The 26,574-nt window shown below is 34.1% G+C and overlaps 2 protein-coding genes across 5 annotated transcripts; both read left to right on the forward strand.

The window, feature by feature from the left end:
* Positions 1-8,097: 8,097 nt before the first annotated feature.
* LOC140981730 (uncharacterized) lies at positions 8,098-11,695 on the forward strand. Of its 4 annotated transcripts, none has more exons than XM_073448143.1 (5): positions 8,098-8,557; positions 9,602-10,172; positions 10,271-10,493; positions 11,121-11,183; positions 11,478-11,695. In XM_073448143.1, coding segments are annotated over exons 2-5 (381 nt in total). In that variant the 5' UTR covers positions 8,098-8,557; positions 9,602-10,170; the 3' UTR covers positions 11,571-11,695. The 4 variants fall into 3 exon arrangements, 2 of the variants coding, with proteins under 2 accessions (XP_073304244.1, XP_073304245.1); XR_012176127.1 differs by lacking the exon at positions 11,478-11,695 and adding an exon at positions 11,350-11,372; XM_073448144.1 differs by lacking the exon at positions 11,478-11,695 and adding an exon at positions 11,350-11,406.
* A 1,558-nt stretch (positions 11,696-13,253) lies between these two features.
* Positions 13,254-18,390, forward strand: LOC140980792 (purple acid phosphatase 18-like). Its single transcript, XM_073446837.1, has 7 exons — positions 13,254-13,572; positions 14,020-14,688; positions 14,992-15,180; positions 15,257-15,345; positions 15,773-16,006; positions 16,505-16,510; positions 17,631-18,390. The coding sequence occupies exons 1-7, from the start codon at positions 13,279-13,281 to the stop codon at positions 18,388-18,390; spliced, it is 2,241 nt and encodes a 746-aa protein (XP_073302938.1). The 5' UTR covers positions 13,254-13,278.
* The last annotated feature ends 8,184 nt before the right edge of the window (positions 18,391-26,574 follow it).

Here is a 26,574-nt window from a genome sequence, read left to right on the forward strand (position 1 = left end):
TACATTACTATTATCAGCACGAAGTTCTAAAAGTCCTCCATATTTTTCCAAGTTCCGAACAGAAGAAAAAGGTAACAAAAATAATAATATTTATTTTACTGTTATTTATTTATTGTTTATATATGTAATATATAATATAATGTTATTGTTAGAAATAATAAAAATAATTTTTTCAAAAACTTGTTATAAATCGTGGGAGGATGTTAAGACGACATCCCACACTCCCGGTAAGGGATACGACAAGTATAAAAGCCTATAAGGTTTTTAAACAAAATAACTTATGACACCTAATTATAATAATGTGATATGATATACATAATTATTTAAATATGACTAATATTATATACACCATATTATTACCATAAAATTATACAAATACATACATTTATTTTCTTATACACCAACGGTAATAAACGGTAACAAAACGGCTAGTTTTTGCTCTATAAATACAATCTCACAAATACATTCAATCACTCCAACTTTCTCTTCTTCTCTAAAAATTATTCTTCATCAAATTTTCGAAGAAAAAAAGAAGATGGCTTTCACGAGGTTATTTTTAATTATTTTGGTTATCATACTCACCAGTCTTGTATTTATCGGAGAATATCCTCCTCGTGTGTTTTCTTTATTTTTACGAATACTTGTACTTGTTGTTTATCCATTACTTTGTATTGCAATATTCATTAACTAATAAAATGCATCGTAATTTTTAGTACCACCATGGCAAACTTGGCAAAGCTCGAATTCATCGCTCTTGATATTACTGGGAAAAACTATATGCCATGGACTCTTGATGTAGAAATGCATCTTGAGTCATTGGGTCTAAGCGAGACCATTAAAGAAAATGGTATATCTTCATCACAAGAAAAAGCAAAAGCTATAATATTTTTACGACGACACCTTGATGAAGGTTTAAAATGTGAATATCTCATCGAAAAAGATCCCATGGCTCTGTGGAAAGGATTAAAAGAGAGATTTGAACATATAAGGGAAGTTATACTTCCGACCGCCCGTGATGAATGGAATATGTTAAGATTCCAAGACTTTAAAAAAGTCAGTGATTACAATTCAGCGATGTATAGAATAATCTCGCAGTTAAAATTTTGTGGACATGAGGTTACAGAATCGGAAATGCTTGAAAAAACATTTTCCACGTTTCACGCATCAAATATAACACTACAGCAACAATATAGAGTGCGTGGATTTGCGAGATATTCTGAACTCATCGCCTGTCTTCTTGTGGCGGAAAAGAACAACGAGCTATTAATGAGAAATCATCAGTCCCGACCCACTGGATCAACAGCATTTCCAGAAGTAAATGCTGTAAGCAAAAATGAATTTAAACCTGGAAACCAAAATCAAAGTTACAGACAAGATTTTGGTCGAGGACAAAATCGAGGTCGTGGTCGTGGTCGTGGACGTGGACGTGGACGTGGAAGTGGTCGTGGTCGTGGACGCGGCCGTGGTTTTGAAAATAATCGAGATAGTTATTTCTATAACTCATCTCAAAAGAACGTCCCAAACCACCCACCGAAAAGGCATCAAGAGAATATGAGTGTTAATGAGAATCACTCAAAAAGATTTGAAAGTTCTTGTTTCAGATGTGGTACTCCAGGACATTGGTCCCGTATTTGTCGAGCCCCTGAGCACCTTTGTAAACTTTATAAAGAATCAATAAAGGGGAAAGAAAAGGAGACCAACTTTACTGAACACAGTGAACCTTTGAGTGGTTCAACTCATTTTGATGCTGGAGATTTTCTGATTGATTTCTCAGATAATGATCAATTTGATGGTGGAATAAATATGTAAAATATTTTATTTTTTATGTATTCGTATGATAATGTTTTATAGTGTGTTATATTGTATTGTATTTTATTGTCAATAATTTTATTTCATTGCATATTTTTTTGAAGTTCAAATATGGAAAATGCTACGAACCAAGCTGAAGTTTGCATACCTGATAGTGGTACAACGCACACTATCCTCCGAGATAAAAGATATTTCTTGGAACTAAAACCAACAAAAACAACGGTGAATACAATATCAGGTCCTGTAGACTTGATTAAAGGATGTGGTAAAGCACAATTTTTGTTACCTAATGGTACAAAATTTTTGATCAATGATGCTTTATATTCACCACAATCGAAAAGAAATTTGTTGAGTTTTAATGATATATATTCCCATGGGTATGATACTCAAACAATGAATGAAGGGAATGAGAAATATATGTGTCTTACCACATATAAATCAGGAAAGAAATATGTGATTGAAAAACTACCAATGCTCCCTACTGGATTGCATTATACACATATACGTCCCATTGAATCAAACATGGTAATTGATAATTCTTCAATATTAACCAATTGGCATGATCGATTAGGACATCCTGGTTCAACAATGATGCGAAGAATTATAGAAAATACACATGGTCATCCATTGAAAGACCAGAAGATCTTTCAGAATAATAAGTTTCAATGTAAAGCATGTTCTCTTGGAAAACTTATTATAAGACCATCACCAGCCAAAATCCAAACTGAATCACCAATGTTTCTTGAACGTATTCAGGGTGATATTTGTGGACCAATCCATCCACCATGTGGACCATTCAGATACTTTATGGTATTGATTGATGCCTCCAGCAGATGGTCACATGTATGTTTATTGTCAACTCGAAATGTTGCATTTGCAAGATTACTTGCTCAAATAATAAAATTGAGGAATCAATTTCCCGATTATACAATCAAGAAAATTAGACTTGATAATGCTGGTGAATTTACTTCCCAGACTTTCAATGATTATTGTATGTCTATGGGAATCATTGTTGAGCATCCTGTTGCTCATGTACATACTCAAAATGGATTGGCTGAATCATTGATTAAACGTCTGCAAATGATTGCTAGACCAATGATTATGAAAACAAAGCTCCCTATTTCTATATGGGGACATGCAATTTTACATGCTGCTTCATTAATTCGCATCAGACCAAGTGCATATCATAAATACTCCCCATTGCAGCTTGCATTTGGTAAAGAACCAGACATTTCTCATCTGAGAATTTTTGGATGTATGGTGTATGTGCCTATTGCACCACCTCAACGAAAGAAAATGGGACCTCAAAGAAAGATTGGAATTTATATTGGTTATGATAGTCCATCGATCATTCGATATCTTGAACCACAGACAGGCGACGTGTTCACAGCACGTTTTGCTGATTGTCATTTTAATGAGGAAATCTTCCCAATGTTAGGGGGAGAACAGAAACATACCGAAAAAGAAATTACATGGTATGTATCATCATTGTTACATCTGGATCCAAGAACAAAACAATGTGAAAAAGATGTACAGCAAATTGTGCACTTGCAAAGAATAGCAAATCAAATACCAGATGCATTTGCAGACACAAAAGGGGTAACTAAATCATATATACATGCTGCAAATGCCCCTGCTCGAATTGAAATTCCGAAGAAACAAATTGAAGATAGTCATGATGTCATTAAACGCCTGAAGCGTGGAAGGCCAGTTGGTTCCAAGGATAAAAATCCTCGAAAAAGAAAATTCATAGAGAAACACAATGATCACAAAATAGAGAATGATGTTCCTGAAGAAACACATAATGATCACAAAATAGAGAATGATGTTCCTGAAGAAACACATGATGATGAAAATGTTTTGTCAGAACCACAAACTGACGAGAATCATGAAATCTCTATCAATTATATTAATACTGGAAAAATATGGAACCGAAAAGATATAGAAGAAATTGATGATATATTTTCTTATAATGTGGCAATCGACATCATAAATGATAATGAAGATCATGAACCAAAATCTTTTGGTGAATGTAAAAATCGGCAGGATTGGATAAAATGGAAAGATGCCATCCAGGTTGAATTGGATTCGCTAAATAAACGTAATGTTTTTGGACCTATAGTCCTTACACCTGAAGGTGTAAAACCTGTTGGATACAAATGGGTTTTTATTCGAAAGCGAAATGAGAAAAATGAAATAGTAAGATATAAAGCTCGACTTGTTGCACAAGGTTTTTCTCAAAGGCCTGGAATTGATTATGAAGAAACGTATTCTCCTGTGATGGATGCAATTACGTTTCGGTATTTGATTAGCTTGGCAGTATCTGAAAATTTAGAAATGCGTCTTATGGATGTTGTTACAGCCTACTTATATGGATCACTTGATAGTAATATATATATGAAAATCCCTGAAGGATTTAAGATGCCTGAAGCACAAAGTTCAAAACCCAGAGAATGTTATTCTGTGAAATTACTAAGATCATTATATGGGTTGAAGCAATCCGGCAGAATGTGGTATAATAGGCTAAGTGATCACTTGATGAAAAAGGGATATGTAAATAATTCAATATGCCCTTGTGTTTTCATTAAGAAAACAACATCCGGATGCGTAATTATTGCTGTATATGTTGATGATTTAAACATCATTGGAACAAATAAGGAAATTCAAGAAGTTGTGTCATACTTGAAAGAAGAATTTGAAATGAAGGATCTTGGAAAAACCAAGTATTGTCTGGGTTTACAAATTGAACAAAAAGAATGTGGAATATTTGTTCACCAGACAAATTATACAGAAAAGATCCTTAAACGTTTTAATATGGACAAATCAAATCCTTTAAGTACTCCAATGGTTGTTAGATCATTAAACATAGAAAAGGATCCATTCCGTCCATGTGAAGATGATGAAGATATTCTTGGTCCAGAAGTACCATATCTAAGTGCTATCGGTGCCCTTATGTATCTTACAAATTGTACAAGGCCTGATATATCTTTTGCCGTAAATTTATTGGCAAGATTTAGCACATATCCAACAAAGAGACATTGGAACGGAATTAAACATATATTCCGTTATCTACGAGGAACGACAGACTTGGGACTTTTGTATTCAAAAGATGCTAATCCAAGTATAATTGGTTATGCCGATGCTGGATACTTATCTGATCCACACAAAGCACGTTCTCAAACTGGATATGTATTTACTCGTGGAGGCACTGCAATTTCTTGGCGTTCACAGAAACAAACACTTGTAACAACTTCATCAAATCATGCCGAGATTATTGCACTACATGAAGCAAGCCGTGAATGTGTGTGGTTAAAATCAATGACTCAACATATCCAAATCTCATGCGGATTATCATTCGACGAGAAGCCTGTGATACTATATGAAGATAATGCTGCATGTGTTGCTCAAATGAAAGAAGGATACATAAAAAGCGACAGAACTAAACATATTCCTCCTAAGTTCTTCGCATTCACCAAGGAGCTTGAGAAGAATAAATGTATTGATGTTCGTCACATTCAATCAAGTGAAAACTCATCAGATCTCTTCACAAAGGCACTTCCTACGACAATATTCAGAAAGCACATATATAATATTGGGATGCGCAATCTACGAAATTTGTGAAGAATTGTTCGTGTCAACATGAGGGGGAGTTTACGTGACTGCACTCTTTTTCCCTTACTATGGTTTTTATCCCAATGGGTTTTTCCTAGTAAGGTTTTTAACGAGGCAGTATAAAAACACGTAATGTATACAATCATTATGATCATCATCACAAGGGGGAGTGTTGAAAAATTATTTAAAAATGTGTTAAATATTTGTGTTGAAAATGTGAATGTTGAATGTTGAAAATTAGGTAAAATTAGGTGTTGAATATTGAAAATTAGTGTGTGATGATGTAGGTAATGATGTATTTTATTTTTGGATTATTTGTAAAAATTTTCTATAAATAGATCTCTCATTTGTGAAGAAAATCACAATTGAGTTGAGAGAAAAATATTATAAAGTGTGTAGTGTGATAATTTTGAGAGTTTGAGATTTTTACTTTTTTACCGTAAATTTTTACTTTTTCACAACAAAATTGAAAATTGTTATAAAAAAAAATTTATTTTTAATAGGTTTTATTTTTTATTTTTACGTAAAATTTAGTTTCTCATTAAAATTAAAAGAAAAAGAAAGAGTTGTATTTTGGAGATTTTAAAATTAAATCAATACACTATTTTATCTCTATTATGATTCAAATTTTATATATAATATATTTCTTATTGTTTATAAATCAAGAGGGTTTACAAAAGAGAGTAGGTCTCTTGTGAGACAGTCTCACGAATCTTTATCTGCGAGACGGGTCAACCCTATCGATATTCACAATAAAAAATAATATTCTTAGCATAAAAAATAATACTTTTTCATGGATTACCCAAATAAGAGATCTGTCTCACAAAATACGACCCGTGAAACCGTCTCACACAAGTTTTTACTTTACAAATACATTACTTTTGGTATGCTAATGTGAAAGCCACAGTTTCATCTAATCTCAACCTTCACCATCTTCTCCAATCTGCCCATTTCTCATCAGGCAAGATTCCATACTCAATTTTGATTTTTAATTCCAGAAATCTATAAACTGGTTGAAAATTACAAACCAAGTTTTGCATATTTTTTAATCAATAATATAGTAATCATGATTTTAATTTATTGAAAAAATCAATTTCATTATGGATAAATACTTTATTCAGTCAATTCAATTCAACGAATGGGATGGTAAGTACTTGGTAGAATTATGGGATTTCCAGGCAAATAACCTTGTTAAAAGTATATTTAGTTGCTAAAATATCATTTTGCAATAAAAAAAACACTTGTTTTTAGTTAAAAAATGTAAATTTTTAACGATAAATATGTATGGATGTCATGAATAAATATTTAAACGACCCAAATTTTTTTTAAAAAAATTGATTTTGGGACAAGCTCTTTCTATTTGATTAATAACATATATATTGCAATTGCCAGCAATTCCCTAAGATATGAAGTACCAAGCATTTATATTTTTATAGTTATATATATTTATGGGACATAACTATATGCATATGGTAGGTTGATAAGGTACTATAATCTATTTGGAGTATGAATATCCCACTTTTTCAGATAAATTATTTATTTTTTATTAACTTAATTTTTTGAAATTTCTAGGATTACATTAAAATGAAACTTTCAAATGTAATAATATTAAAAATAATAACTTTGACATAAAAGTCGTACTTTTAACTCAAATCAACATATATTACATTATATTTCTTCATAAAATAACTAAAAAAAAACAATAATTCTGCATTGAAAAATAATATTTTGGACACAAAAAGTGATATTTTTATCGTGTCGGATCGGACCACAAAATATTAGTTCTATAATATTTGTGAAGTGCTTGTTCTCCTGTATCAAGAGAGTGTGTGTTCTCTTTGAAAACACAGTGAGTGGGTTGTACATATCAAAATATTACAATGAAATTCTTTTCATTTTGCACGTGGTTTTTACCCTAATAATTTTTAGAGGTTTTCTACGTAAATCTCGGTGTCCAACTTATTCTTTATTTTCATATTGATTATATGATTATCTCAAATTGCCGCACGTGATACCAACAAATATTAATATAATAGATTAGTTAAGTTAAGAAGGAATGTTGATCGATATTATTTTCATTTGAATAAATAAATATATAAACATTTCAAAAAGTAACCTTGCAACCCCCCATTAGTAACAATATTTAAAGATTTAAAAATAACATTTTGTGCCCATTTAATTAAAAATAAAGTTCGAATTTGAAATTTGAAATATATTGTCATTACATGATTCTTTAAGGAAATATAATTAATTTATTTAGTCCTTTCTCCGCATGAATTATTACATCTTACCGATGATTCCGTATTTGCAATTAAGTTCCCATGTAGTAATCAATTGCATTTACTCCTTCGTTTGCCCCCACATGCCAATTGTTTTCCGTTGGGAATAACGATTTATTTATTTTTATAAAATTAATTTTTTAATGTTTATTTTATCATTGGTTTCTCTTTTAATTGTTTCTATATCTTTTGGACCAGGCAATGATATTTTTTTGGGCTCAAAATTATTGGGCCAAATTGCAAGATACATAAGTAATTTGGACCTATTCTGAATTTGGGTTGGACCTATACCAAGCCCGACAGGCAATTGCGATTGTGAATTTACAAAGAAGTTAATTTAATTATTTAAGTAATAATACAATAAAGGATAAAAGGCCGAAAGCGGAGGTCGCGCGACCCAGCAGTCCAGCACTAAGCGCGGGACCATTTTCAATTCCATCGAGTTGATGATATTCTCCCAGTATCCCTCCTTTCTAGCCTTTACCCTTCAACAACTACCTTTCTTCCCATGGTGGATTTCGATTTGTTGCCTCCTTCGTTCTCTCTAGGGCTTGATTTGGACATGGAATCGGAACCGCCTTCCAACTTTTCAACCCAGCCAGCTGAACGGCCTCTAAGTTCAACCGCTGCAGGTTTTAGGACGATTGAAATAAGCGAAGATGAAGATTTTGAATCCCCAATGAGGATTTCTCTCCAACAGGTTTCTAACCCAACTCGGGTGCTCAAAAGGCTTCGAAAGGGGCCCACTGTACAGCTCAAATCCGTGGCCCGAAATGGAGAAGCCAATGATGCGCGGGGAAGATACGATGTGGATGATGATATCGAGGGTTTCTCTTCCGAGGAAGATTGCCCTAGAGGTAAAGTTTCATTCTTTTGCCTCTATCAAATATGGGTTTCTTTTGAATGCTGTACTTCTTCAGGCATCCATAGATGAACCCACTTCTGAAATTGGATATATATTTGTTTATGCTAGTGTTTTAGCTTAAATAGACTTGGATGTGACTGTAAATGTTCTTGCTTGGAGTCCTTTAAAAAATTTGGAAGAATTGTCACGGCATATATAAAATGCAAGTGTTACGTTTTTCAGAACGACTTTTGATATTTTGCTGTCCGAGTGCAAGATGGGAAAAACGTGGCTTCAGACTTATGGAGCTAACCGATAGTGTTTTCTTTTTGGTTTTGTTGTAGCTGCAAAATATTTTAATGTTCTGAACATTGAATTGCAGAAATTGGTGTCTTGCCAGTAGAATCTACATGTTACGCATTCTTCGAATTGGAATGGCATCATTCGAAAATTTGGCATTGTAGCTATTGTGTGAGTATCATCTGAGTTAAAGAAAACAATGAGAATAGATGAAGTGAATTTGTCGAATGCAGTCATGTTAGAGATAAGTGAAGATACCTGTTCAATGAAACAACCTTTCAAACTTATCAACTAATTCCACGATTGCTTTTAGAATTAACATAGAATCATGCTAGGTCATCAAAATACTTCAGTTAAAATAGTTTTATTCTGAGTTATACAAAGTGCTGCAAATCAAATTTTATCTGAAAATCAAGGTAACTGGTTTAACTAAGCTGAAGGCAGGAGTTGGCGCATAATTCTTTAGTGATTTTATGGAACATCAATTTCGGTTATTGCTTGATACATCAGTGTGCTAATTGCAGTTATTTACCCTCAAGACCCATGTTCCATCGTTGTAATTTTTTTAGAGTTATTTACCCTAGCAATTACCTTAGTGCAGTTGCAATTCCCTTGGCATCAAAATACCATATGCCTGTTGTGACTGTCTTGGCTGTCTCACATTATTCTTTGATAGTAGTTTCATTGTAGTGGCTTGAGACTCTGTGGTCGCCCTTACCTTTCATTTCCTCATAATCCTCATCTTTGTTTTATTTAGCTGGAAATCCTCCTAGTCATTCTATATGTAGCAGCTCGAAGCCCTCACTACATGGTCGGCAAGTTTTGACTACACAATCTGGTAGTCTCTGGAAATCAACCAGGAGGAAAGAGGTTTTAGGTGCTTCGACATCTGTCAGTCCTCTCCGAAGATTCCAGCTGATCGATTCTAGTTCTGATTCTGACGACTCATCTAATGAGGAAAATGTTTGTAAAGTCGGTTGTTCAACTTCATATTCAAGGAAATAATCAGATGGCAATCACGAAACTGATTTGTGGAAAGATTTCTGCAAGGAGAAGAGTTTTCGCATCCCTACACCTGCTTTTGATGAGGTCTGTGATAAATTTTTCAGATCCGGGAAATCTGACAATGAAGTGGTAATTAACGGCGAGGACTCTAAAAATGAGAAGAAATGGGATGTGGGTTCTGTTCCTCCAGCTCATCTCTACTTTTTTCATGACAATTCAAGTATTCAGAAACTGGTTCGTGATCGGTTGCCCAACTTCTTCCCCTTGGGAACAGCAAAAAATCAGGAACATAAGCAGCAGAAGGCATCAGTTATTGATTACATGTATTGCTATTTCAGAATTTTTTGCGATTCAACTGTTATTTTTCCTTCTTATGCTATACATGTTTTTTTTTTATGTGAATCTGCATATATGTTCATAGGCACCAATTCTGCCATGAAGAAAATTCGAAGATAACATATGAGACTAGCTCCACGAGGACCAAGAGAAATGTTTCAAAATCGAATGCCATCATGCCTGAAGATTCTGAGAACTGGGTGAATCCAAAAGGTTGTGGAATTCCTAAAAAGGCTGGCAAGAGAAAGGTGCATTCAGCTGCCAATAAATCTAGTGGTCACTGGTACACCAACTCAAGTGGCCAAAGAGTAAGTGCAACTTCGTATATAGATGCCAATTTGTTCTCTTTTCAAACTTTTTGTTTCATTTTTGTCTATTATCCAGTTGCACAACAAAATGTGGATGAGGTCATAGATATATCTCAATGTCTAACTTTACTACTTTAGTACACATTTCTCTAACTTATTCTCTTTGTTGTTTCTTGTTCGGAAGTAAAGAATGGCTAAGATGCCAGTGTCTTTGTTGTGCTCCATTAAATATTCAAGCCAATTTTTTTTCTTTTATTAAATTAATTTTTTAGCAATTGATGGATTCTGTATCAAGACTGATATAGTAGTGGAAGACATTGTTATCGTAGGGTTCAGCCATATATGTCCTCAGTATATTTCGGCCATCGTTTTCTCAGTTTTTTGTCAATTATAAGAAGCAAAGAAGAAATCTAACGATATCTAAACATTTCACACTCAATCTTGATGCCAAGATGTGGTCGAAAATATATATTTAATTTTAATCAAGGTAACCTTGCCAGTGAAGCTGATATCTTCTCTTGACCAGCCCTGCACGTCTGCACACACATACTCCAGTTTCTGATTAATATCTTACATATATTTGAATTTTGATTTACAGTATTAATCAAACTGCCAAATGATTTTCAGGTTTACGTTAGCAGAAATGGGCAGCAGTTGAGTGGTCAAAGTGCTTACAGGGGCTACAGGAAGGTACTTTTAGAAGATACATACAAGTATATTTCAAATGTGTTTATTAATGATATTGCAACGTTCTCCTATATGTCTAGTGTCCATTAAATTTCAAGGAGTAAAACCTTTATAAATTTACAATGTTTCTGCTAGTCATCATTCATCACCATTTACCATATCTCACTAGGTTGCAACAAATTTCTGCACGTTGAAAACGTCATGTTTATGACAAACTGGATTGTTACGGTGAGACACAAAGAACAAGAATTCAGTTCCAATTCACAAATTAAACATGCATGTTGATTGTGCTGACAGGAAAGTGGAATGGGGTTAAAAAATACGAAGAAGAAAGCAGCTGCGAAGAAGAAAACTGCTGCAAAGAAAAAAAGTGCTCCTAAGAAGAAATAAGCCTTGTCCATTTAGGAAAATTTGCTCAGGCATGTATTTGTGGTTAATGAGAACTCTATACAATCTTCTATCTACCGCACGATACTTCTTCAATCAAATTATACAAGACACCCTTTTTTCATTCATTCTACGAGTTGTTTTGACTTAAAGCCATTTGCATAATTGCTTGCGTGTGGCCTGAGATTCTAGCCATCACGTTGTCTTCACAATTTCTTGAAAACATAGGTTACATTTGCATTCAATTCTGGGAACCACTTTCATCCTAAGAAATTTAATCATACACGGTATTAAGTCATTTTTTTTTTAAAATTGTTACAAGTGAGTTTAGAACCTATCGGTATTTTTTACAGGATATATGTATGGGAGTTGATATTTACGTTTCATTTCTTATTATTTGTACTTCATTTGTGAATAAATCTGAAACATAATTTACGCATGAAGTGAAATGTATATAACATAAAATGAAGTGTAAATATAAACTCTTATTATGTATTTATGTTTGTATTTTTTAAAGCATATATTATATTTTATATTCTTTGATTTTTCATAATTTAATCTTATAATTATTATCAAACAATACTTCTCCATATGTCTAATCTTTACTATTTTTTTTAGTAGAATCTTTTATTTGGACCAAATTAATCAAGAAAGTTTAAGTATCATTTAACTTTAATGGGAACTAGGAGAGCATTGCATGTATATAATACAACACATAAATATTATATATTGCCAGTGTGGAATATATTTTTGTTTTTTCAAAGTATTTGACTTAGGTTTCTTATAAATTTAACGATCTATAAATAATATTTTATAATTATGAAACAGATAATAATTTTTAATTGAAATTTGTTACAAAACATAAATAATAAAATTAATACGCATAAATGTTAGGAAATAAACATCTCGTGCAGTTAACATTGCACCCGAGATGTAATTATGCAGAAATTATAATACAGTATAAAAAATCTTGGGTATTACACACACACACACACACACACACTAAGATTACGTGTAAATTATAATCTAAGGCCTAAGTAAATATGAAAATTAATATAATTATACTTATTACATAAAATTTGATGGTAAACTAATAATCAAAACATAATGATGTAGGGTTGATCACGGTGTGCCATTTTTTTCTTCAAAAAATTCAAACCAAATTTTCATATGCGATTGTTAGTTTTTTTTTTTTACAAAAAATTGCGGTTTTACGTGTGAAATTAGATTTGCAGCTTTGAACGGTTTTGGGGAGGTTTAGATTGGTTTGCTATTTTTTGGTGAATGATCAACTATAATGATAAGATAATAGAACATATATTCAAATTGATTCGAAAATAAAAACAACATAGTTTTTTTTAAATATAAAATATAACTCATATCATAAAAAAAAGAGTAGGTATCTTGTGAGACGGTCTCATGAATCTTTATCTGTGAGACGGGTCAACTCTACCGATATTCACAATAAAAAGTAATACTTTTAGCATAAAAAGTAATATTTTTTCATAAATGACCAAAATAAGAGCTATTTATCACAAAATATGACCCGTGAAACTGTCTCGACTTTTTGACAAAAGAAAAACAATGTGATTCAATTCTGTTCGACAATTAATTAAAAAAAAATTGATGCATCCCTTTAAATGAGTATCAAATTATTAAAATATTGCCTTAAAAAAGTATTTATTGAAATATTGCCAGATTGAGGCCGAAGATGGCGGGGTGGTTCAGACAAAATGGTCCAATTATAAATATACAGGCAAAATCATGTGTTGTCCCTCTGACTCCACTTTCCACATTCGAACATCAAAATCAAGATAACAACATAAAGCAAACAATTCACGTTAATTCTCGTTCATGTAAACTTCGCGAAGCCATGGATTTTAAATTGGTTGTCTTGATTCTGGTCGTGCTGACAATCGGCGCCGCGGCGGAGTACGTTCGACCGCCGCCTCGCAAAATGATTCACTTCCCGTGGAATTCGAGGCCCTCTTCTCATCCTCAACAGGTGAAATTCTTTTCATTTTCCTTTTAATGGTAGTTTGTCGGTATTTACTTGATCAGGAAAGAGAGTGGCTTGATTGTATTTCACTATTTCTAGGGTGTTCGGCTTTGCCAGATTTAGGTTTTGAAGTTAAATTCTTTGTGTCTTTAGAGTATTTATTTGAAAAAAACAGGAAAAATTAATGGATGCGGTTTTTAAGGAAAATACATTGAATTCGGAGCTGTAGGTGCTTTTTGCTAATATGTCGGATGTTGGAAGTTGGAACTGCTATTGGTCTGCTATAATTGACTTTATGGTTAAATTTATTACACTTGATCTGATTACTATTATCTTTCCTGAGAAGTAAAGAAAATTTTGAAAAGTTGCCCAATCCAAATATAATCTGCACTCTGTTTTTTGTCAAGATTGACCGATTCTGTCACTGTGACTGTGTATTGGTTTCAACGGCAGGTTCACATCTCCTTGGCCGGAGACAAACACATGCGGATATCATGGATAACTAGCGACAAAAATGCTCCTTCAATTGTTGAATATGGAACATCATCCCAAAATTACAGTTTTAAAGCTGAAGGAGAGAGTACTAGTTATAGTTATATACTATATAGATCTGGAAAGATTCACCATACGGTGATTGGTCCCCTGGAATATGGCACGTTGTATTTCTATAGGTGTGGTGGGGAGGGCACTGAGTTCCAACTCAAAACTCCACCCTCTCAATTTCCTGTTACATTTGCTGTGGCAGGTGATTTAGGTCAGACTGGATGGACTAAGTCGACTTTGGAACACATAGACCAGTGCAGATATGATGTACATATGCTTCCTGGAGACCTTTCCTATGCGGATTATATACAACATAGGTGGGACACGTTTGGGGAACTAGTGCAGCCACTCGCTAGTGCAAGACCGTGGATGGTGACCCAAGGGAACCATGAGAAGGAGAACATACCATTCTTCATAGACAGCTTCAAATCCTATAACTCAAGATGGAAGATGCCGTATGAAGAGAGTGGGTCCAGTTCGAATCTCTATTATTCGTTTGACGTGGCCGGAGTTCATGTCATAATGCTTGGTTCGTACACTGATTATGATCAGTACTCCGTTCAATATAGTTGGCTGAAGGTCCGTTTAACGCAGCGACATTAGATGCTTCATTTATTGATGTATACCTAGGAATTGCATTTACCAGCATATACGTATCACATGAACTTGCATGTAGATATAACAGTTACGGATGGAGTTGTCTTAAGGAACTTTCTCATAAAGCGTTAGTATCAGGGGAAATAAATCTCTTTATTTATCTTGAAACAGTTAATGAGCTTATACGGTTACAAATGGGGCAATAATTAGGCTACCGATGAAGCATTATTTTATAAACTGTGTTTTTTGATCTTTATATCCTTTTCTACCTTAAAATTTTTGCAGACTGATCTTTCAACGGTGGACCGTGAAAGTACACCCTGGCTACTTGTGTTGTTTCATGCGCCATGGTATAACAGTAATGAGGCTCATCAAGGTGAAGGTGATGACATGATGGCAGCGATGGAGCCCTTGCTTCATGCTGCTAGTGTGGACATTATTTTTGCTGGCCATGTGCATGCTTATGAGCGCTCGGTATGATTTCAACCTATTGCTTTTATCATCTTAATTATCTTTGAGCAGTTGAAGACTTAATTTTTGTTGTTAACAGAGGCGTGTGTACAATGGTAAAGTGGATCCCTGTGGAGCTGTTCACATTACAATTGGTGATGGCGGAAATGGTGAAGGTTTAGCTCACAAGTAAGTTGGTTTTTAACAAGGAAGAATTATGTTGAGTATCGATAAAAAATCTGTTAATTTAGCCAATTATTTAGGTGGAACGTTTACCTTACATTCTTCTGTGTTTTTTACATGATGTTCCATTTTTGGGTTACAACTTGACTCATATTCCCCCGCCACCTCCTTCCACTGGAAACGATGATGGAAAAGGAAAATTTGATGGCCTAGATCTATTAATGAACGCCTTCACTCATACTTAACGATCATTACTCTGTCTGGCAAGTCCAATAGAGATTACTATTCTTGTTCCTAGATTACATTGTAGAATCCTTGAATTAAGTTATTTTACCCCATCATTTGCCACATCTTTTTTGAGTTATTATTATTGAATGAGATGGAGGCTTAATTTGATTACTGAGCGTTTGAATTTTGGAAAATCAACTTATAGGTACTTGGATCCCCAGCCCGAGTGGTCTGTCTTCCGCGAAGCAAGTTTCGGTCATGGTGAGTTCAAGATAGTGAACTCTACCCATGCGTTTTGGAGTTGGCACAGGAATGATGACGACGAACCAGTGAAGTCTGATGAAATATGGATTACTTCTCTACTTGGTTCTGGTTGTGTTGCTGAAAAGAGCCACGAGCTAAGAAAAATTCTACTGGAGCCTTNTCCTGCATGGAACTTGTTTGTTGTTCAATATCTTTATCAATATATTAATATACAAATACCTGCCGGCTGCCACCACATAGAAATTTTGTATATGATGTAACTTTAAGATTTTTCTTTGTACTATGAAGTTTTATACACTTCAATTGATACTGAATAATTAATCAGTAGTTCACAGTTCTTTGTACTATGAAGTTTTATACAGTTAAATAAATTCTAATCCATCTGTAACATATATAAATAATCGAACTGTAATTTCTAATCAGTATAGTATAATGTAAGGGAAAATTTGTCAGCATAGAATTTCTTCAACCTTTGTAATCATCCCCGCCTTGTAATTACAAGTTGCACTGATTAATCAGGATTGTTTGTTTGTTTTTTTGTCTGGATTTTCATCCCACTTCTATAAATCAAATCCCTTTGAATCACAAAATGTACATCAACCAGTAAAAAGCTAGCTTAAAATGAAGGAGTGCATGAAAGTATCTCTGTTAACTTTCCTTGTGCTTACTTCAGCTGCAGGTTAGTTGGCTTGGCTCTCTCTTCTATATGATCTTCATACATATAAACCACAAATAATTTGATCGTCGACCTGAATATCGCATATTTCCGAGCTTTCTAACATCTAACTAGAGCGAGATCATTTCGGCGCAGCGTTAGCGTTTCCATCGGTTGACACCGCTGATGGAGCAGAAGCTTTTCAAATTATGAAAAAAGCTCCAACAAATTATATGGTCGCGTTGTTTTTTCTCTTCAAATACTATTTTTAAATTATTTGAACTTATTTATGCTAATTAGAGGACAATGATTATGTTATTTTGGTCGTTGTAAATATCTCAATTGATTTTTTTTTTTTTTACTTAAAATGAATATATATATTTTTAAAGATGACTAAATAAAATTTTTTGGTTCCAACAACCAAAACCAAACCACCTATTTTGGCTCAGGCAGTTAGGTCCCTAGTATCAGTATAAGTTAGGATTGGTCCAATTTCCAAAATTAAGTAATGAAAACGAAACTTTTGTAAGGAGCTAGGATAAAGGAAAGGACATTGTAATAAACTTAACACGGATTTTTGCAATGTTTTCATTTATCGAGTGTCCAATTGGTATCCGAATTCCTAACCCAACGATAATACGAGATTTTCTATTTGTATATATTAATTAATTAAGCATGACATATATAATTTTGTGGAAACTTCAGTTCGTTAAATTTTTTGTATAATCGCCATTTTCCACATGCATTATTTATTTATTTATTATTGAAAAAAAATCAAATTTCCTTAATATCAACAGATAACGAAGAAATCAAATTAAAGGATTATGCTGTAAGCTGTTTATTAAGTTTCATATTAATTTAATTTGTGTCCCATAAAAATCAATATTTCAATATTCTAATGATAATGGATAATCAGTAATCACCACTTGTTACTTGTTAGAAATGATAAATTTATCTTATTAAATTCATAATTTGCCACAATGTGCATCGAAATCTCAATTACACATATATATTATATATGTATGCATGTGTTTCTTCCCATACATATATATCCGCTCCAGAATTTTCTTTCTCTGCATAAAACTTGGTTCGACCGCCGATTCATATTTTTCTATAGAATTTATTGTATCCATTTTCGCCGAAGACAATTCATGGCTGAATTTGAGCCTCAACAGAAGAATGCTTCAGAAACAACATCTCCAAAGCGCTTCTATGATGAAGAGAACTGGAAAACACCAACTAGTATTCAGCTTGCATGGTTATCAATTGGGTGCGCCACACTTGTGATTTCTGTAGCCAAATCCTTAATATTAATTTCTCGACAATCAACCGGTCTCCGATGCTGGATCCATCTCATTTTCGCCGCCGTCATGGGATACGTTCTAGGGGACCTCAGCACCGGAATATACCATTGGTCCATCGACAACTACGGCAGCGCCAGAACTCCCTTTTTCGGGTCCCAGATCGAAGGTTTCATCCGTCACCACGAGCATCCGTTGGCGATAACGAAACGACACATCGCCACCAACCTCTACGCCGGGGCGGCGTATTTCACCATTTTCGTATTACCAATGAACATATTCTGCACCAACACGAATTTGCTAACCTTTGCTACTGCATTCTTTGGTTGCGGGATGTTTTGTCAGCAGCTCCATGCATGGTCTCACACACCAAAAGGGAAGCTTCCGCTGCTCGTGGTGGTGCTGCAAGATTCCGGGGTCATTCTGCCGAGGACTGAGCACGCGGCGCACCACCACGAGCCTTTCGACAGCCATTACTGCATCGTGAGTGGGATTTGGAACAGGTTTTTGGATAAATACAAGTTCTTCTTGGCAATGGAGATGATTCTGATCTGTATTTTTGGAGTTAGGCCAAGATCATGGAGTGATTTCCGCTCCAAATAAACTGAAGCATCATCAAGTTCAGGGATATAGATGTGAATTCCGGCTGATCCTCAAGAAAATATGATAATCGAAATATACGAAATATGCTGTACCATATACACTTAAAACGTAAAATATACTATTATATTATATAATTTCTTGTCCTGTTATATCATTTATATTATTTGATTTTTCCCCTACAATATACACTCATTATTAGATCAGGTTAGAGATTAGATAGGTAAATAAACTCATTTAAAATTTTAACAATGTCAAATAGATCGAACTGTTTTGATGTTGTTAAATATCAAGACCAGATTTTCTCAATTCTTAAGAAACGGTCGAACAACAAATTAAGTAGAAACAGTCCGATGAAACTTATGACTACTTTATACTCAAATAAGACAATTTAAACGAGATGAGTAAATGCAGTAAGAAACTAACACAAATTGTGAAGACCCGAAATCTTGCAACGAAAAAAAAATTTATATATGTCATAGGAAATTTCAGCTAATTTTGGCACAACATTTTTTTGTTCCATACAATCATAATCTTGAAAATTTGAATAATCATTGTCCCTTCATTATTGACCATTTATCACCATGTGCAATATGGAAGTGCACCAATCTTGGAAGAGATTCATGCAGCAAAAATCACTCTCCATTTGCACTTAAACAAAACCAAAATCACTCATGAATATCGGATGTGTATCTTGAATCAAGAAGTGGCCACGTTCATTCGGGAGAGAAAAGTACAATCATCACTTTGATTGAGCAATCAGCGACATTCTTGGACTGATACGGGCTTACCTTTATAGTTGGTTATTCAAGCCTATATAAGAAGCAAACTCCCTCCCCATAACTTCAAGAATTCAAAATTTAGCATTTGCAGCAGTCTAGACGAAGCTCTACCGGAACAAGACGAAGCTCTACCGCAACCTTGTTCGAACGAAGTTCTTTTGGCACATCCTCCTAGCGTTTTAATCCAAACGAAATCAGTAAGTGGGCTTTTGCTATGTATTTCTTTGTAATTTAAACTTTGTATAAGTATTTCATGATATACTTGTATGTGTGTCAAACCACTTTCGAAAATGCTATTATATATTTCATAAAATCTCGATCGATGTACGATATGTTTCCTCTTATTTCCGATGTTCTTTGATTCTGCTGAGTTCATTCAAAAATTCCGATAAGTGTTGTTCGATACATCTGATTCCGTGGTGCACTGTTATGATTCGAGTGGGATATGGAACGACGATTGTAAATTATATGGCCCCCATCAGTGGGTATAAAACTGTGTTCCGGCCCCCATCAGTGGGTATAAAACTGTGTTTTGGCCCTCATCAGTGGGTATAAAACTGTGTTTCGGCCCCCATCAGTGGGTATAAAACTGTGTTTTGGCCTCACCCCTTAGAGGACTAACATATTGGGGACAATTTGACCATAGATAACGAGATGAATAACAGTGTTTTCGTTTGTTCTGATTCGTTCTGTTCTGAATGTCTGATAATCTCTGTTTCGCATTTCGATTCTGATTCTGATCTGATATGATATACTACGTTTGAAAATCAGTTTGCAATATGGGTTTTAAATTATATTTATATGTACTTGTGGTAATCGATCGGCCCCCACTTGCTGAGTGTTTCCCAAAACACTCACCCCTTACATCTCTCTCCAGATAAGAACGAAGATCAAGTAGACGACGATGAATAAGACATGCTTCGGGGTTGGTGATGAAGTTTCGAGATATGAAGATTTCTCGCTTAAGTTCTTCCTAAGTTTTGATTCAAGTTGTACAATGCTTCCGCACATTTTATTTCGTTTTGGAATTTATCGCTGTAAGACAAGAATATTTTGAGTTAATGATGAAATAGACTGGTTTTTGGTTTATACTGTACTACGAGGCTTGTTGTTTTCAATTGTGTGGTTATAAAACAACGCCGGTGTCAACTAACCCCGGTCTCGGGCGTGACATTTAAGTGGTATCAGAGCCGCCAGGTTCATAATCCGGCTGAGGATTTCGATAGACAAAATTTGACGAAGTTAAATTTTGGAACAAACTTAGTCATTCATATCCACCCAATTCTTAGATTTGAAAATTGTGACTTCCCATAGGAAACTCAAGATTTCGATTCCATTAATTATTCTGAATTTCTCTCGACGTATAATCTTCAAACCTACGTCAATTATCGAATTTTCCATCTTTGAACCCTTTCTAAATTAAATCTCGAATGAGATGACTCTGAAATTTACCATTTGATGATTATTCACGACCTTGTCATTTTGTAAGCCTTCCCTTAAAATTTTTTTTTCAAGAAATGGCTTCATACGCCCCTCGTAACCACGCTCAGTTTTTGCCATTTTTGAAAATTCTTGTAAAACTTATAGCTCCGCGTAGGAAAATCGAAATCCAAGTCTACCAATTGTTCCTTAATCCTATTGAATTATTTTTAATTCTAATGAAAATATTTTAACTTTTCTTTTTGAATATTTCATTGATTCTGTACCGAAATTTTTATCCATATGCATAGGCATGTTAAAAATAAATCTCATAGTCTTTGATGGGGAAGTAGGATTTTGTTTTTTTAAAAAAAATGGAAATTATTGTTTATTTGAATCGCTCGATTCGAATTTCAACTTTCTAGGAGATTTTTTTTTTTATTTAAGTTAGTTTAACAGTATTGGGTCGTAGTTTGACTTTTAAGAATTTTATATTAGTGCAATTGTCTAAATAAAAAATAATAATGATTGACCACTAGTGTTTACATCACATGGGGAAAAAAAAAATGGGATTTATATGAAATCGATTTTGAGACTAGTATTTATATTAAACGGTCAATAGAAAATTTGAGATTTTAATTTTTGGATTTAAGTTAGATTAATTTTGAGAATAATATCTATGTTAAATCATCGATAGAAAGTTTTAAGTCCTGATTTTTCGGGTTTAATTTATATTGATAGTTAAGTGAGAAGGTGATACCCGTGACTAAATTTTTGATAGAGTTAACAAATTATATTTAGGATTTTAAGCAATTATATGTACACATATAAATCTATGTTCTTGACTTGAAAATATATGTTATTGATTTGAACATCATTCCCAATTATATTTTAATGGAAAAAAAAATGGTCCTAAACTATTATTAAATTCGCGTTTGATAAAATTAATAACTACATAAATATTAATACAACTGATTGGCCAGTTTAATCTTTGTGTCTTAAATCTCTAATTTAATTTATATAAATTCTTCTTGAACAAAAGAACAATTCATATCTCAATTTTTATGCCCTCATTTTTAAGCTGTCAATTATTTATTAAGAACTAAATTTATAATATCTTGGGTGTATTATATATCGTATCTATTTTCTAAAATTTTATTTATTCATCTACTCGTTCCTATACAATCCTAACTATATTTTAGAATTTTCATATATTGTTTGAAAATTCTTCATTCAATAATGCCTCTTTTAATCAAGCATCATCATTACCTACCTTCAATTTTTGCAACGTCGTCATCAATCTATAAAATTTTGAAAGCTACCTTTAACTCTAGAATTTAGCCATCACATCCACCTATCTATTTCTTTTTGAAATTTTGAATTCTCCTTAGCTCAAATTTCGAAAATTTCATCCCATGATTGTCATGCAATTAAATGCTTCTTATTTTAGAAATGTAAAAACATTCATTGACCAAAAATTTAGCACTCAATTAAGTTCTAATTATAACAATTAAAATTGAATTAATGACCTTAAAAAGATTACCATAAATCTTCTTTAAAATACCTATATAAATACATTCCCATAGATGAAGAAATTCACACCAAGACTCACAATCCTCTCATATTTTCGAGCCATCCCTTAAGCTAGTAAAAAAAAAACAAAAACAAAATTTGCTCAACTTTGTGATCGAAAATGATGACCCAAGCCAAGACCTTTAGCAACCTCGAGCACGAAATCGAGCAACTTAGTGGTACCATTACGAGTTTACTTCATGACAAAGAGGAGTTGAAGAAAGCGAGGGATCGCCTTCAAGTAGAAGTGGGACCACTCACTTTCGACAAGAAATTTGTAGAAAAGCAACTCAAAGATTACAAGGAAGAGTTGCAAGAGTCACAAAAGTATGGTCAACAAATGTTTGCCACCTCCGAAGCTTGGTGCAACCACTATCACGCTAAGAAATGGTTTTGTGACCAACTTGAACAAGAATTCAATGCCTATCATCATGAAATGGAAAACTATGTCCAACAACTTGAACTCAACAACATAAACTTGAGTGCAGAAATCGCCAACCAACAAATTGCACTCGAGCATGAGCAACCACCTCTAAATGCACAAGGAGAAGACGCTAACGAGGAGTTAGGAGACGAAAACGTTACTGATTAGATTAAGCTCTCATAAGTCTTTTGGAATAAGGACACTCTCGTCCATATTATTTCTTTTTACATCTCACCACTTGTGTTTTGAAATCTATTGTATTCGTATTATAGGATTCAAGTTTTATTTTTTTTTCCTTGAATCCATTGAACTCAAACCATGGATCATTCAACGTGGATTTAAATTTCGAAATTATGAATCATTTCATATCTACATCGAGTTAACTCAAGTTTCGAGGACGAAACTTCTAATAAGGAGGGAGGGATGTGAAGACCCGAAATCTTGCAACGAAAAAAAAATTTATATATGTCATAGGAAATTTCAGCTAATTTTGGCACAACATTTTTTTGTTCCATACAATCATAATCTTGAAAATTTGAATAATCATTGTCCCTTCATTATTGACCATTTATCACCATGTGCAATATGGAAGTGCACCAATCTTGGAAGAGATTCATGCAGCAAAAATCACTCTCCATTTGCACTTAAACAAAACCAAAATCACTCATGAATATCGGATGTGTATCTTGAATCAAGAAGTGGCCACGTTCATTCGGGGGAGAAAAGTGCAATCATCACTTTGATTGAGCAATCAGCGACATTCTTGGACTGATACGGGCTTACCTTTATAGTTGGTTATTCAAACCTATATAAGAAGCAAACTCCCTCCCCATAACTTCAAGAATTCGAAATTTAGCATTTGCAGCAGTCTAGACGAAGCTCTACCGGAACAAGACGAAGCTCTACCGCAACCTTGTTCGATCGAAGTTCTTTTGGCACATCCTCCTAGCGTTTTAATCCAAACGAAATCAGTAAGTGGGCTTTTGCTATGTATTTCTTCGTAATTTAAACTTTGTACAAGTATTTCATGACATACTTGTATGTGTGTCAAACCACTTTCGAAAATGCTATTATATATTTCATAAAATCTCGATCGATGTACGATATGGTTCCTCTTATTTCCGATCTTCTTTGATTCTGCTGAGTTCATTCAAAAATTCCAATAAGTGTTGTTTGATACATCTGATTCTGTGGTGCACTGTTATGATTCGAGTGGATATGGAACGACGATTGTAAATTATATGGCCCCCATCAGTGGGTATAAAACTGTGTTTTGGCCTCACCCCTTAGAGGACTAACATATTGGGGACAATTCGACCATGGATAACGAGATGAATAACAGTGTTTTGGTTTGTTCTGATTCGTTCTGTTCTGAATGTCTGATAATCTCTGTTTCGCATTTCGATTCTGATTCTGATCTGATATGATATACTACGTTTGAAAATCAGTTTGCAATATGGGTTTTAAATTATATTTATATGTACTTGTGGTAATCGATCGGCCCCCACTTGCTGAGTGTTTCCCAAAACACTCACCCCTTACATCTCTCTCCAGATAAGAACGAAGATCAAGTAGACGACGATGAATAAGACATGCTTCGGGGTTGGTGATGAAGTTTCGAGATATGAAGATTTCTCGCTTAAGTTCTTCCTAAGTTTTGATTCAAGTTGTACAATGCTTCCGCACATTTTATTTCGTTTTGGAATTTATCGCTGTAAGACAAGAATATTTTGAGTTAATGATGAAATAGACTGGTTTTTGGTTTATACTGTACTACGAGGCTTGTTGTTTTCAATTGTGTGGTTGTAAAACAACGCCGGTGTCAACTAACCCCGGTCTCGGGGCGTGACACAAATGATGCTCATGGATGTTCGGAGACTCAAGCAATTACAGCATTCCTTCTTCCACTTATGGAAAGATTTCACTAGAAGACTTTGGTTTTACAAAACTTGTAACAATTCGCTTCAATTTTAGGACTTGTCTACGACCTAAATTGAAACTCCTAGTAACTCAAATGATTGAGACACATTATCTAACAACAAATACAACAAGTAAAAAAGTGAATCTTCAGATTCAAATTGTCGAACTACTCTTCAAACGTTTTAGACAGAAACAGTCGAGTGGTTTGACAGAAGCCTTTGATGATACTTGAAGATATGATAAATGTTCTTTGATGCTAGGGCTGAGGAGCAACAGTGAATAATAATTAAGAGCGCTCAGAAATCTTTTCAGAGAATGTAAGCTTAAATGTGTGTTCTTGTGAATTTCTGTATCTTCAACTCTTCTTTGCATTCTCTATTTATATTGTTTTTTGAATTTGTTTGTTCAACGATAACTTGTACTATTTTCTGATAATATGGACATGTCACCATCAGTCGTTGCAAGTATCATTTAATGCTAATTGATATCCTTCTTGTCTTTGTGATTTTAAGTCCAAAATTTATCCAAAAGTTTGTTATACTGCAGATTTTCTGTTATTCAAGAGTTGATATGATCTTTTTGCAATATTTCTATTTTAAGCTTTCGTCGGTATTATTGACTTGCAATATCCTTATGAGAAACATCAAATCCGATCGTCTGAAGTGCTATTGGGAATCAATGGTTTAAACTTTGTGCACTGTTTTAAATGCTTTCGACCGGTCAACTGGAGTACAATAAATTCAACGGTTGGATGGCTTAGCCTTGAGACTGGTTGAACGTGTAATGATCATGGGCCATTAGGTTGAACCAACATGGGCCTCGGCCCATACCCATGCACCACTATTGGTCATGGGTCGTTAAGCCCCCATGCTCATTCACCGTCACTCATAGAATATCGCACCCCTCGAAAGTGGTTTCTTTCGCCTTCTCAAACACTTGAACCCAAGACCTACAGGCATAAGTACCTAGATTCTTAAAGTTTTAGTACCAGTTGGACTATGGCGGTGCATGGGCATGAGTCGAGGCCCATACTGGACCATCCTAACGACCCATGACCAGTAGTGGTGCATGGGTATGGGCCGAGGCCCATGTTGGTTCAGTCTAATAGCCCATGATCGTTACAGAACGTGTATCTACTTAATGTTAAGTAGAACGGTCGAGTAATTGTAGTACATAGAAAATGATAGTTTGATATAACACAATAATTTATCATTTGTCATCATCAAAACTAAGGTATCTTACACTAATTGAAAAGTAAAATATGGAACCAATTTTAACTTTTTATTTATTTGAAAAGATTATTATATATTTCCTAAAAAATATTATTATATAAACAAAAATACTCACAATAACTAATTAACTGGATGTCCTGGTTCAAGTGTTGGGAAAGGCGAAAGAAACCACTTATCAGGGGTGAGATATTCTATGAGTGACAGTGCATCGGCCCATGCTTGATCATCCTAACGACCCATGACCAGTAGTGGTACATGAGTATGGGCGGAGGCCATGTGGGTTCAGCCTAATGGCCCATAATCGTTACAGAACGTGAATCTACTTAATGTTAAGTAGATTAACGGTCGAGTAATTGTAGTACAAAGCAAATGATAGTTTGATCTAACACAATAATTTATTATTTGTCATCATCAAAACTAAGATATCTAACACTAAATAATAAGTAAAATATGGAACCAGTTTTAACTTTTTATTTATTTGAAAAGATTATTATATATTTCCTAAAAAATATTATTATGTAAACAAAAATACTCACAATAACTAATTAATTAGCGGCAGACATATATGAGGTAAAGCGTTATGATCTTTCGTCCAAATAGTGCCCTATTGTTTTATGCGACATATATTATATATAATTCTCACGAGTTAGTATTAACCATTGGAATATTGAATTAAATGAGATATGAAGTTGTTCCACATTGAAGTCTTCCTTATTCGTTATAAGTTTGAATTATGAGATTGGGCCCTTTGGGGCATTGGAAGTTTTTGAACGAGAGAAGACGCTGATATGTTGGACCTCAGTGAAACACGCGCGTTCGTGGCTGGCTCGGTGCGGTG

Source organism: Primulina huaijiensis, chromosome 7 (assembly GCF_012295235.1).
Source record: "Primulina huaijiensis isolate GDHJ02 chromosome 7, ASM1229523v2, whole genome shotgun sequence".
Lineage (NCBI taxonomy): Eukaryota > Viridiplantae > Streptophyta > Magnoliopsida > Lamiales > Gesneriaceae > Primulina > Primulina huaijiensis.

What these genes read in the sequence shown, in the direction of transcription:
- LOC140981730 (XM_073448143.1), top strand. An exon ending in CCAACTCAAGTGGCCAAAGA is followed by an intron (nt 10,494 to 11,120) that starts GTAAGTGCAACT and finishes AATGATTTTCAG; the next exon opens with GTTTACGTTAGCAGAAATGG. An exon ending in CTTACAGGGGCTACAGGAAG is followed by an intron (nt 11,184 to 11,477) that starts GTACTTTTAGAA and finishes TTGTGCTGACAG; the next exon opens with GAAAGTGGAATGGGGTTAAA.